This window comes from Thermobia domestica, chromosome 2 (genome assembly GCF_964235325.1).
Source record: "Thermobia domestica chromosome 2, izTheDome1.hap1.1, whole genome shotgun sequence".
In the NCBI taxonomy this organism is placed as follows: domain Eukaryota; kingdom Metazoa; phylum Arthropoda; class Insecta; order Zygentoma; family Lepismatidae; genus Thermobia; species Thermobia domestica.
Window position 1 is genome coordinate 323,562,597 of NC_137455.1, and position 14,685 is coordinate 323,577,281.

Genomic DNA, 14,685 nt, shown 5'->3' on the forward strand with positions numbered 1-14,685 from the left:
TAGATTTTATAAGAAACGATTTGAAAGGAATAGTGTAATTAATCTGAATAAAGAAGTTCATATACACTTGTGTCCCATTTTAATAGCTATTCGAGCATGTAGCTCGTTTATGGTCGATTTTAATAGGTACTTGAGAATAGACTGTTTCTACAATGAATTATTTCTAAGACATGCACCTTAAAGTATACTTAAAGTTTCATTCTCCCATCTTTGACAGATGTGTAGTTTAATATTAAAATGTTGCCGTGTGTATTGTAAGGAGCGTGGCTAGTCTTCTAAGAATTGACAAAGGTGGAGAGGAAGAAGAACAATAAGATGATGATAAGTAAATAGAGTACAGAAGTGTTTCCGACTTCCTTATCGTAATAATAAATATGAAACATGTACAGTTAATTATTTTTAGAAGATACTATAATTTCTGGAAACCAAAGTAAAATCAGATTAACTTACTTAAATAGACTATAATCAGCAAGAGGAGTACAGATTAAGAGGAAAATCCAATTTAAATATCTTAAATTGTCCGAATGAAAAGCAAGTTCTTACTCACTTCCCCTAACGCGTCTGCTAAACGAGTATATTAGCTAGGTTGTATTTTTTCTTTTTCTTTTCCTCGCTGCAAAGCAAAACTGTATGTGGAAAGCTTGGGATTCAGGTATTAGAGTGGAGGTAGATATTGAGACGTAGTATTTTTTTTTTTTTTTTTTTTTTTGTTAGTGACTCTGAATTCGTATATTGTAGTATTTTATGTGCTAAAAGATGCGAACACAACACATGAATGAATGTAGATGAAGTTGACACTTGTAAATAAGAAAGTAGATAATGATTATAATTCAACAGAAAAAAAAGTGAATGCTATATAATGGTTTTAATTTTTTATTAGGTATTCTGTTAATGTTGTTTGGTGGCGTTGCGAAGACAACGGAAGAAGGAACAACACTAAGAGGAGATGTTAATTGTTGTATTGTAGGTGATCCAAGTACAGCAAAATCACAGTTTCTGAAGCAGGTACTATCAGATTTCATCCTCAATCTTCCCACTCACATGTGGTGGGGGATGTGATGACCTTGTTGTAGTGTGTTCTGTTTCTGAGGGTAGATTTGATTTCAAACTATGTGGGCTGTGTAGTGACCATACAGTATGTCCATTAATTTCCCTGAGATCCTTTACTTTATCATTGATTCAATTTCTTTTGTTTTTCGTTAAGCACATAAGAGTAATCGTGGACATTAAACTAAGGACATTCCATGTAAAATTGGTAATCGTCGTCCGTGTATTTCTAGTGAAGATATTTTTGAATTACGTTTAATCAAAATTCACGGAATTACGAAAATTACAGTATGTTCGGTATTTATGTGTGTTGAGGATAACTCGATCTTAAGCCCATTAAATAGTTTGATTTTCTGTTTAAAAAATTACACTTCCAAATACGGACATCTCTTGCACATTGAACACGAAAAAAAAAAAAGTTTATTAATTTAATCAGTTAATTACTAGATCCAGTAATAAATGTTCTCAGTACATTTTATAGGAAGAAACATAGGTTTCAGCGTGAATAAAATGAAACTACAGAAATGCCAAGAGTTGATTAGGGCTGAGGATAATAGTTATAATAATAATAAAAAGGAGGGGTTCTACTTTATTAGGATAATTTCATCTTAAAAAAAAACTCTCAACTTAAAAAAAAAAATCTCAGTGACGTTGTATTTCTGTGTTTTTCCTTACTAACATGGAAGAGCTATTTACCAGATCCAAGTGCTACTCGTGTTAAGCGTTAAGAAGGGAAGATGAAATTTATATGAGCGTGGTGAACAGGAATATATGAGCAGGATAAAGGAACATATCAGGGATGCCAAAAGCAATACGTCAATTTCTGCAGGCTATCAAAACATTTACTGGAAACCGACCGTGTAATCAGTCAAGTTCAAGAATTTTAAGCCAGAAAATCTCACGCATATAGAGAGAAGCATTTTTCAAAAGTTGTGTTTTACTTATAAACTTAGGTTAAATATACAGCAAAATAACTTAAATAAAAATCGAGAATTTATAATTGAGCGAAGCTCCATCGTCTCGAGAAAGCTTTCTTGTGGACTGCGTGTAACGGGTCTTGATGAACTTTGTATGACCATCAAGACTTTTTCTTTCTTTTTAAAGCTAAATTTATAAACAAGTAACATAAGATCGGTTGAACTACATTGGGGAGATCTCCGAAAGGAAGCCCACTTCTACCATACAGATCAGTGACGCGTAGGAGCATAAACATACTCATGTAAGCTTCTCAGTGTATTTTCTTCGTGACCGAAAAGCGTAGGAACTGGAGGAAGTGATACCAAATATGATGGCGAGCATCACAGAGGGTTAGTGCCCCGAAGGAGCAGGGGCAGGTATTAATTGTAGTTATTGTTAATTAAAATATATTTTAGGGAATTATATAAAAACGTGTGAGTGCATGTAATATGCAGTAGTGTCTTTATGGAGGAATACGTGGCAGTGAGTCCTTACTTTGGTGGAGCGAAGTTCCGAAAAAGTCAATTTCGGTTTATCGTCTTCTAAATGGTTCGACTGATCTCATCCTCGTTTTTCATGGCTTTTCTTTGATAACGAAAAGGGGAAACTTTAAATGAAACTTAAACTTTGGCATTGGAAAAACTACTTTACTAAAGGGTTTTATTGGAATACAATGAGGTATATATACCGCCAACCAAACGAAGAAGTCGGCAATTAATACACACGCACATGTAGATCAAACAAGCTACCAATTTTATCCTTCGCATCAACTGTCTTTCTTTTTTACGTACGACTCTTCTAGTATCAGATAGTGTTATTGTGATACTATTATTTGGAGTTTTTCAGTTGATATATCTAGTATTAAAAATACAAGAATTGGCGCTTGAATTCATGTATTAACACAGACTTATTCATGTCAGTTTCTTTCTGAATCTCTATTGTCTATATGGTTAGCGGGTAAGTGTCTTCCGCACGGGAGAACCAGGTTCGATTCCCGGCGGGGGTTCATGTGTTTCGGATTCCCAGTTAAGTTGTAGGTACATGTCTCATATATGCTCATTGTGGAAAGGAACGTTTAACTGTAATAATCCAATAATGTTAAGTTCTAATTATGTTCGTGTATTCAAGCGCAGAATTATTACAAGATTTGTTCAATAGTTAAATTATTAAAACGGACTAATTATTTTTGAGTTAACAATACCAGTGACCGTATATCATTTTTGTGATATAACAGAAATGGAGATCGTAACGCTACAGCAGTGTGTCTGCTTACATAATACCAGTTTTTCTATTTACCGTATTTACGCGATTCTAAGACGCACTTTTTTGTTGAATTTTTGCCTCCAAAATCAAGGTGTGTCTTGGATTTGAGTTATGCAAATTTAGGTCAGATTAGATTGAGTTTTGCCAAAAATTGCTAATTCCGTTAGTCATGATTCTGTAAAGAATGTATATTTTGTATGTATTTGGCCATGAAAAGTGGAAAAATTGGAAAAGAGAGTGATGCCGATGAGCGAACAGATGATGAGCAGTAACTTGTCATTGTTTCTTTTGCGAGTATGAGTGCAAAACAGAAGAAAAGAAACAAGTTTAAATAATTGCTGAATAATTATTTTTTGTATAAAACTGATATAAGCAAGTGTTGTACTGTAATTACATTAGGAAGGAAAAAAGTACCAGTAGATGACTTGAATATACCGTAAATTCCAGCAGTAAGTTCAATGTTTCTTTATTTTCCCAAATAATATATATATATATATATATATATTTTAAAATCAATGCAGTGTAGGTTTTCGCCAAGGGAGCGTCTTATATTCGAGGATTTTTAAGCTTTTCCTTCAAAATTGGGGGTGCATCTTACAAAATTTGAGCGCGTCTTAGATTTGCGTAAATACGGTATTTAATTGTAACTTTTGCAATTTGAGATTTTAAACATGCTTATCATATTAACAATCAATTTCAAGAAGTATGTCTTACATCTTAATAATTGTGAACTTAGGTAGCAGACTTTAGTCCTCGAGCTGTTTATACATCAGGCAAAGCTTCCAGTGCGGCTGGTTTGACAGCAGCGGTTGTAAGAGATGAAGAATCAGCAGATTTTGTGATTGAAGCGGGTGCCCTTATGTTGGCAGATAATGGTGTTTGCTGTATTGATGAGTTTGACAAGATGGATCCAAGAGATCAAGTAGCCATTCACGAAGCTATGGAACAACAAACCATATCTATTGCCAAGGTAAATTTATTTTCCTAATTTATAAACGTTCATTATACATAAATAGTATTTGCAAAGTCATGCAGTTGAGGTGAATTGCTAACATAACAAAAGAAGCTGTAGATCGTAATCAGTAACACTTGTCGGTAGCTAGTGTACAATATGTTCGTACCTCACTTTTTTTTAACCAAGTAGTTTTTTCTAATGAGTAAAAGAATAGTGTCTGATACATTTTGATGCACAATAACGGGAATTGCAATTGCACAATAACGGCCATAGGAAGGTACGGGAATTAAAACGATGAATTTGATGAGCATTCAGGTATTCAGAAGGAAATATACAGTAGGACGTCGATAATCCGAACGCGGTCCCTATAAGTTTTTATCATTTTGTCTTAGCGCTAGCGGTAAACAAACAGTAGAGTTGTCCGTCGGCGTTGTGTGAAGTTAATGTTTTTACAAAAGCTCATTTATGTGTAATTGTTCGTCATACATATTTTTATTTTCCCTTAGGCCTATACAAGTTAAGTTTCAAGTGTGAGTTACAAGAACAGTGTAATCTAGTGTACGAGCAGGTTCTTCAGAAACATTTAATGTAAGTAGCCTTACGTACAATATTGTAATTACTGTACTTATTGTATAACCACCGTATCGATAAAAGAGCATACCGTACAGTATATTTAAGCTTAAATGGCATTTTCTTGGTCATTTTCAAAAATCCGAATAATATGAAAATCGAAGTACCTGTGGTCCCAATTAGTTCGGATTTTCGACTTCCTACTGTATTTTCAAATTATCTTAATAATAATTCTTATTGAAGATTAACAAATTACTGAAAGATAGAAAGTTGTGTTTCTAGAGCTGTTGATATCAGCTAGTGTTTAGGTTTCTTTCAATGTGATATTTATGAAATTAATATTATTAATCTTTTGAAGTTGAAGCCTTTCGAAATTTTCACCGACGTTTCCTACTTCTGTATCTCTTAAACGCAATGTTCTTAGATCTATATTTATGTAAAAGAGTAAATCCTCCAAATCACTCAACAGACCTGTTACAGAACAGTTTTATTATTTCTGTTGCTATATCAGTATTATTTATTCATCCGTTGATACACAAAAGGAGTTAATTCCGACTGTATTTCGGACATAACATTTACAGTAATACATACATTTATAGATTGACTTGTAGTATTAATACGTAATTTATGAAATATTTAGTGCATTAGAAAACTTATCTTCCTTTCTTTTACAAACGGAAATTATACGTAGTCAAGGTAGACGAGGTAGAAGATTACGAGAGGATTTTTTTTATATCTTCTTGATATTGTTTCCACAACATACTATGACCATGGGTGAAAGTTACATAGGAGGAAAATATTTCCTTAAACACGTTATCTTTTTCACTCTTTCTACATGCACATTTAAAATTAAATAGCAGGTTGCACACAGTATATGAATTGAATTTTCCTTTGTTTATAGGCAGGAGTAAGAGCTACATTGAATGCTCGTACATCCATTTTAGCAGCCGCTAATCCCATTGGAGGACGATACGATAGAGCGAAATCTTTACAGCAAAATGTCTCCCTCACTGCTCCTATTATGTCCAGATTTGACTTGTTCTTCATTTTAGTAGATGAATGCAATGAAGTAAGTATATATTTAAAAAAAATGCCAAACTGACTACTTTTCAAGCAGTTTTAGGTGAGGATAATGTAAAGTGTTCCCAAGTAGAGATGCAAGGGCTCGGAAAAAAACTCGGTTTTTTCTGCTTCGCTTTTTTGCTTGGGATTTTTTTTTTTTCAAAATTCTGCTTTTAATTGATACAGCAGACTTTGTTTCGCTTCTCTATAACACAAAAAATCATTTAATTAGTGGTTGATGCCGATAATAATATAAAACCTCGAAAATAAACCATAAATTTCGAAAATATATTTTAAACAATTTTACTTCAACATTTTTACATTATGAATTCCAAAGGATTAACCAATGTATATAATAAAAAAAAAAAATTAATCTCCTACATACAAAAGTAAGCAGAGTTGGCAAGAACCATGGTTGTTTCTGAAAATGCCAAAAACCCGTTTTTTGGGGGCAGTTTAAACCAGATATTTTGATTTAGATATTTTGCTTTATATATTTATATTACATATTCACAGAAATAAGTTTGTTTCGCCTTGGTGTTATTATGCAACAACGGGGTTATGCTGGAAGAGGTCCCATAAGCTTAAAGAAGTCCGGTCAGTAAACTTCTCAAATTGAGAAACTCCCGCCCTAGCCATCGGGAAAATCCTGTTATTGCTTTCCATGTAAAATATTATATTACATTATAATATTTAATGTAATATAATATTTTAACGTATTATAATCAGTACGCTAAAACTGAGGTATTAAATTACAAATTTAGTATGTAGATATCATTAAAAGTCCAATCCAAGCTAATGTTGGAAGCTACGTAGGCAATCGATAAATTTTACCAATTTCAATCTATATTTAAGCAACCTTGGCTTCTTTATAAAACAACAGGCATGCAGAAATATATAATTTGGTTTCGTTTCGTATGTTTAGGCTTAACATCCTTACGTAATACCGAGGCTATCAAGGAGAAGACTTTCGCTTAAAGTGACATCCGAACCGCTACTTGATTTACACATGAAAGAAGGGTTGTGGTTTGACCGAGAATTGAACATGGGACACCTTGATTACAAGGTGAAAAGGAAATAAGACTAATGCAGATGGTTTGACATGTGGAAACGTCATCATAAAGTTCAACGATTTGCGTTTTTGTTTTTATTTTTTTGGTTTAAACCAGTTATTAAAAAAAAAAAAAAAAAGCTGGTGTAAACGGGCCAACCCTAAAAGTAAAAACTTCTTTTAAAAAAAAAAAAAAATATACAAATAACTACCAAAATCGTACGTAGTATTTTTACTTCAAAATATTCCATACCCTCTTTTTGAAACAAAATAAAATTAAAATACAACATAAGAGAAATACTTAGATTTATTTGATACAATTAAAGGCTGCACATCTGGAACTTTTGGTTCTGTATATTCTTAAAATTCTACAGTTAAGTTTTTTATATCCACCATCAAAGGGCGCCCATCAGGGGGGGCAAAGGGGGCGCTGGCCCCCCTAGAGGAAAATGTACTTCAGAATTCGAAAATCCAATAGAATTTTTACATTAGTTACAGCAAAATTTGAAACTATTTTTTAAACGACGCTTATACTTGCCTCCCCCCCCCCATGGAAACCACAACATGGGCGCCCTTGACCATCATCACGGTTTACCCAGTCCTCAAGTTTTCTGATTTTTAACAAGAGGGATTCAACATATCATTACGGAACTCCCCCCCCCCAAAAAAAAAGGACTACGGAATATATTTAAGTTAAGCTAAGTACAACAAACATGACTGAGTGCTTGGCTTTTGCGCTTCTATCGGGAAGTCCGGGATTCAACCCAGCATTCGACCATTCTGACAAAGCTTTCCTTCATTCCATCTTCCTTCAGTAGAAATAGTGCGTGTACTGGCCGACTAGGAGTGTAGGAGTTGGCCGACTTCCTTTCTTATTTTTTTTTAAATCGTTATTATTACTAATTACCAGCAGTGACGGTTTTGCAAAGGTTAGGAGGTCGGTCTTTCGGATTGAAGCCTGTTCCTCAAAGTTGCGGAATGTCTAAAACAAACGAAATATCTATTAGTTATGCCTTTACTCATAAACTTTAAGCTCCCATCAAATAAAAATTACGAATGTTTAGAAAAACTAAACATTAGTAGTAAGAAAACCCCTCCCAAAATACTTTTCTAAATTCGCCACTGATTCTCAGTATAAAATGATCTTCAGGGTTGTATTCGGAAGATTATCGCTAAATATATAAACGAAACGAAATATGCTTGTACTCATAAACTTCAAGCACCTCCCAAATAAAATTGACTTTTTAGAAAACGAAACAATCAGAGAAACCCCTCCCAAAGTACTTTTCTAAATCCGCTACTGATTATTTGTATAAATTTGTATTCAAGGTTTATCCGGAAAATTATTGCTAAATCATTGCACAACTACAGTATAACAGAAATGTGGAAGTACGGTTTGACGGACATATTGAAAAACGTATGCTTTGACGAATATATAGAAAAACGTAAGTTTAACTTTTGTGCTAAAAGCTAGAGTACTAAGCTCTTAGAAATGAAACACGGATAACAAACTAAAATGATCTAGAGAAGAAAAAAATGTCAATAACTCAAAAGTTAAAATAAAGTTAAATAGCCTGTAAAATTGCCCTCAAATACTACATTCTTCATGTTAGCTTTAATTCGTAAAACATGTGCTCCCTCCATCTTGATGGTGAATTTTAGAGCTAAATATGGCATTTAGGTCCTGGAATTCTTATCTAACTATAGAATATACTATAAGAAAGCTATTTGGATAGAAAAATCATGAAAATGAAAAAAGCCAAAATTTCCAAAATTCTCGTTTTTTTCCCAAAAAAGACGGCTTTTTATGTGAAAAAAACCATCGATTCAAAAAAGCCGGCTTTTTTGCATCTCTATTCCCAAGTACATATTATTAAGTGAATTCACGATTTCTGGTCAGATCAAAGAGAATTAGAGCAAAATAAACCCATTCATTCAGTAGCGTGTCTGGCGGCTGGCATTATCGAAGGTCTAATAGTAATTCAATTTAATGACGTATTCAGCGGTTAGTTTCGGATTAAGTCCGATATTTCAGATTCAATGCTGATCTTATATCCTATGATAAGTAGTGACTGTATAACAATTTCCTCATACAGAACGCATGGTTTTTTAGTCCTTAGAGACTCCGCTGATTGTAGTGTGGGAGAATCAGGGAAATTGGTTGATAGGAAAGTTTACGAAAGTCTGAGCGTAGTACTTGTTACGGAGGGCTTGTGTGCATTAATACTTAATGGTGATACATCAGTATTTTCTTAGCATTTCTATTCGCGGGTTACATCGAATAACGTGCGTTGCAGCTCGTGACGAGCTCAGAACGGTCAGTTAACTAACATTTAACTGTGTGATTTGTATTAATGAAGTCTGTATTTCCATAAGTTGCAATTAGAAAGTCTTGACCGTAGGCGTTTCATTAACGACTTGGACTTTCAACAGCACGTTTCTTCAAAAATCAACGTCGGTTTAAGAATTACATTATTGGCATCCACCCTGAACCGTAGAAACAATTCGAGCTATTTTTCGTTCTTGACTACGAATGTTGTTCTTAATTTAGTGAATCGATATTTGTTTACTTATGATGCTAGAAAATACATATTTAATAAATAAATAGAATTTTGTTCCTTTAATGGCGATTCAACAGATTGATATTAAATCACAGTTAAGTAAATTTTCCATGCTTGTATAATGCGTACTTGATAAAAGAAATATAAAAATTACAGTACTATATACATCTTAGCTTAGGAGTTTTATTACTATTAGTTTTATTACTACCCTATCATTTTGTTGTCTTCTGACATCTTCATCCGGGCTACAGTACCGCTCCAAGCAAATGCGGAGATGGTACCTAACACAGGTCCCAAACCACGTCCTTCCTTCTTCTCTTCCCCGGATAGTGTGCTGGCCAAGGAACGTCGTTCCTTATATGTGACGGGCTTAAGATTTTAGATGCCGATAATGCCCATAAATAAATAAACTGCAGGAGACTGTGTCGTCAAATACAAAGGTTGTTCAGTCTACATTTGGCCAATTTCGACTTACCTAAAAATTTAGAAGAATCCATAGCGTCAGGTCCGTAAGTGCTCGATGTGTTTCCCTTGGTTCATAAAAATAGCCCGACAGCGTAATTTCCACTGTAATATTCTTCTCTGAAGAGCTGGGAGGGGAATGTTGTCCCATTCCCTTTGCACAGCTTTCCAAAGTCCTTCCACAGTTGCCACACGCCATTTTCCCAAAGCCCGCTTCAGTAATCCAAATCCACAATAATCCATAGGACTTGCATCTGGAGATTTAACAGGTACCTCATTGAAAGGTATCACCTGTATACCACTTGCTTCCTCCATCTCCCTATAGAATGCGAGGGAGATCGTGAGATGTGATGAGGCCTTGTCCATGTGAATGCGCACCAGATTGGCGTCATTTCCAATACATTGTTGGAATCTCATGCTCGTAGATCGGCCGCATGATCTGCTTCTGAAAATACTGCCAATTTATTTTGTAGTTCTTCACCACCCTACGAATCTTCAGCTTACCTCGGTAACAGTAGACAGTAACGACCACGAACCCTTTTGGGAAGGATTCTTTTCAGACACGGACCCACCTTCTGAAGTTTTTGGCGCCTTTCTCTCGGTACATGATGGCTCTCGGTTTGCCGCAGTCGGAAAGGTAAATCCATGCTTCATCGAGCGTTACGACGTACATCGACCTTTGTTTTGCCAGATGCCGTTCGTACAGCTTCCGGACGTTACACTTTCGTTCCTTTGGTGGGTATCTGTGAGAAGATGGCCGCGAGCTTTCATGACTTTTTCCAAGTTGAGTTGATGGTGTAACGTCCGGCTCACAGTCCTCAAAGACACGTCAAGACGATTAGCCATACATCTTTGTTTTGGCGGATTTTCTTGTCATTTTGCGAAGTTTCCTCTGCATGGTGGAGGTGGCCTTGGTGCATTGCCGCTTCCTAGGCAATTTCGTTGGTGATCCAAATGGTGGAGCTTCGTTGCCCTTGTACTTCTTCATAACATTTTTATTCCACTTAAACTGATGTTGTAACCATTCTTCTTGTATTGTTTTCTAATGACAGAAACAATACAGTGGGCGTCATAAAGAGCCGCAACATAACCTTCCCAAAACCGGCTTAGTTTGGGCGGCATTTTGGTCACAGATCGGAAACCCATACACTTGGAAACAAATTTAACACAACACTCACAACAATGGTCCTGTTTTGTGCGTTATTGTCGTCCGCGCGGAAAAACAACTCCGTTCCCAGGAAGCTACTGCACAACACTTCAGAACGCCACGAGCCAGCTCGAGTGAGTCCATTCTACCCGGGAGGGGGAACGAAATCGACCAAACGTAGGCTGAACAACCTTTGTATATGGACAGATTGACAGCATCTATCCGTATTCTACAATTTCAAGACATGCGACCTATTCAGTCCAAAGGATTTTTTGAGCAATAGTTGTCCTTTCGTAACGTCACGCGCTCAAATTATTTTCCTTCTAGGGAACTTGAAGGGAAGTTACAACAAATAACGATCGGATGAATGTTGTAAAATGTAAAGGAAAAGAATACAAAAGATAGAGGCCAAGTCTTCGTTTCGTTCAGGTGCTTTCTAGTCATAAACCTTGGTAACATCATTAGCAGAGTTAATGTAGCTACTATTTCTAAGTGCATAACATGACTGACTGTGGTGTTTGGCTACTTAGAGGAATAAGATGGTATGGATGTTTTGAGTATTTCCTGGAAGAGATCTAATCTGTATCTTCTTCGTACATGGAAGAGAGAAGAGTATATATAATGTGCCGTAGCCTTTTGTAGGCAATTAACATGTTGAAATTAGATTTAAATCATAATGTGTGAATGGCAAACTAAGATAGATAGATATTATATATGATGATTCTGTAATTCAGAATTAATTTTTCGCACAGTATTTATGAAATACAAACTGAAATCTTATAATTAACTACTGCATTAAAAATATTTATATTTTGATCTATTATAGTTTTGTTTCAAATTATTATCTATATAAATTGGCCACTTTCCAGTGGAACTAATGATAGTCAGGTTTTGTTATGTAACGTTTACAGGAAAATATGTTTTATAACAATTTACTTGTGCTCTAAATGTTTGAGTTTATTTTTTTCGTACACACTGTGCTTCTGTTAGACTATTCATTTTAATCTCTATCCCCTTGATGTCATTAGATAACAGTACCAATGAATAACTGATAACTCCTTAAGTGAAATAATTCAGTTTACAAAAGTTACTGAAAAACAACCCTTAACCCATAACACACAAAAATAATTTTCTTCTAAACTTAATCTGGAGTGGAATCCTCGAAGAAAATAAAGTAGCGATTGAAATTCAAGAATAGCCAAGGTTAAAAGAACCATAAGCTCCAGTATAGAAATACGTTAAAATTTACTGGATACATGTCTCTCGTCGTATTTTTTGGATTTCACACTGTACGCATTTGTTTTAGAATAACAAACATCATACTTAATATCTAATTCATCTACCATTCTCGGTACCAAAACAGGTGACGCTTGGGGTCTCATAATTAGGGAACTTTGTTTTACAGTATGTCCCTATTTTAGTTTAGTTTATTTTCTCCGAGGACTCTAAATGTGTTCACATACTAAGTAAAGTAATACATTCGTTTTGTTGTAGGTAATAGATTATGCTATCGCCAGGAAAATAGTAGATTTACATAGCAACATCGAAGAAGCTGTTCAGAGAGTATATTCTCAAGAAGATGTTTTAAGATACATTAGTTTTGCAAGACAGTTCAAACCAGTGATCAGTGAGGTACGTATATTTAAATGTATCAATAAATAATATAGATGAAACAAATTGTAGGGTAAATTGGATTAAAGAAATGTAAAAAGAAAAAGATAAGAAGATTAGAACAGTCATTGTTTCCACGCACCATGTTTTATCACCAAGAGTGCTTTCCGTTCATTCTTTTTTTTTTTTTTTCTTCTTCATGATCAATAAAATTTTTTAAAAGAAACATATAAAAGTATACTTTCCAAGATTTTGGTTACAATGCAATAATTCGGATATACATACATATGTTTTAGGAAGCAGCGAAGCTACTCATGGATAAATATACCGATCTTAGACAACGAGATTCCAGTGGTAATACGAAGTCAACATGGCGAATTACAGTCCGTCAACTGGAGAGTATGGTTCGGTTGTCGGAAGCTACAGCAAAATTGGAATGTTCTGATGAGGTAATTATGCCATTGATTTTGCCACATATATTAACCGACCATAGACTTTAGTAGACGGCAGCTCCAGCCAGTTTCTTTAGTGTATATGTGTACTTGATTGCAGGTAATTTTTAGTTAAAAAGTTCATTTATTTCAAGAAATATTCCGAGTTTGAAACATTTTAGGATCACTTCCTGATAGTTCCGATTTTTGTGGGTTTACCTGTCCGTGAAACTGCAGCCTGCATCCTGTTTGTTATATTTTGTAAAACTGAAAACTGATCTCTATTATTCGCCAATAAACACATCCCCTCCATTTGACAGAGTTCTGTTTCTCGTGGCTAAAGGATTAACGTTAATTGTTGTTGGTACGGGAGGCCCGGGTTTGATCTCCGGTGGGAGTTCATTTAGGTCGGATCCCATGTAAAGCTTTGCCTCCACATCTTATATTGCATCAATACTGAAGAAGACCTAACATTCCAATACATCTTTCCAGCAAAAACCGTATTCGATCAAATTTTTCGATAGCTTGTTGAAACTGTACTTACCAGAAGAAATGGAGAACATTTTTTTTTTCAGTACCATGTTTCTTTTTCATTATTAATCTATTTTTAAGTTGCATCTTACTTTACTATATATACCGTTAAGATGTTTAGTGAAATTCCATATTTTTACACTAGAGTAGTTACTGCGTTATTTATTATTTATTCTAACAAGTTGATACAGTCAAATTTTTGCGATGCTATGGATGGTATCATGACAATTATTAACGTCAAATACTAAACTTCCATTTCAAATGAAGGGGTAGAATACTTCTTTGAGAAGAGCTGATTTTACAGTATTGACGTTTTCATAGTCATTTCTGAAAGAAGAAAAAGATCATAATTATGTGCAAATAAATATTTATTCAACTAGTCAATGCACACCGTCGTCGTTAGGAAGTAAGATGTATAACTTCTATAGATATTTAATTTAATTCAGACGATTCTATACCCAGATCATTTCGTATGGATACCTTTATGTTCATCCGATTACAAGAACCAATACTCACTATCCGCTTACCTTCTTCCCATCATATATAGGTCGGGATTAGGTCCTCAGTAACTAATTCATTGGGAAGTTTCCTTTATTTCGCCAGAACATCTACAAATTGAAATACAGTATCTTTCTTGTCCAGTTGTCTCCTGTTTAGATTCAAGCGCGGATTCTTAGTTCTTGTAAATCGATATTACTGTTGAATTTATACTTTACTTTCTTTTGTGAAATTATCTTTATTATATTTTAAATGTGAAAGCACGAAGGTTGGTTTGTTGATCATTATTTACATTCCTTAAGTACGCCTCAATTCCACCGCAACATTTCGTGAACAGGAGGCCTGGATGGAATACCCTAGCTTTATAAATTATCGGTAAATTAACTTTTGTACTCAGTATTCCTCCTGGACTTTGCTAGTGTCATATTTACAGTGTCCTATTTTTATTTTAAGCTGGTGTTTACACGGTTTTAAATTAAGGAACCCACTGTTTTGCCCTCCATGAAGAGTTTCATCAACACAGTATGATGGTTTTGTAG

At 34.8% G+C, this 14,685-nt stretch overlaps 1 protein-coding gene across 1 annotated transcript in view; it reads left to right on the top strand.

The window, feature by feature from the left end:
* Positions 1-14,685, top strand: part of Mcm6 (minichromosome maintenance 6) — a 45,892-nt gene that overhangs the window by 16,586 nt on the left and 14,621 nt on the right. The window contains exons 7-11 of the mRNA XM_081749062.1: positions 881-1,005; positions 4,004-4,237; positions 5,694-5,861; positions 12,570-12,707; positions 12,983-13,135. Of these exons, the coding sequence (XP_081605188.1) occupies positions 881-1,005; positions 4,004-4,237; positions 5,694-5,861; positions 12,570-12,707; positions 12,983-13,135 (818 nt within the window). The remainder of the gene's footprint in view (positions 1-880; positions 1,006-4,003; positions 4,238-5,693; positions 5,862-12,569; positions 12,708-12,982; positions 13,136-14,685) is intronic.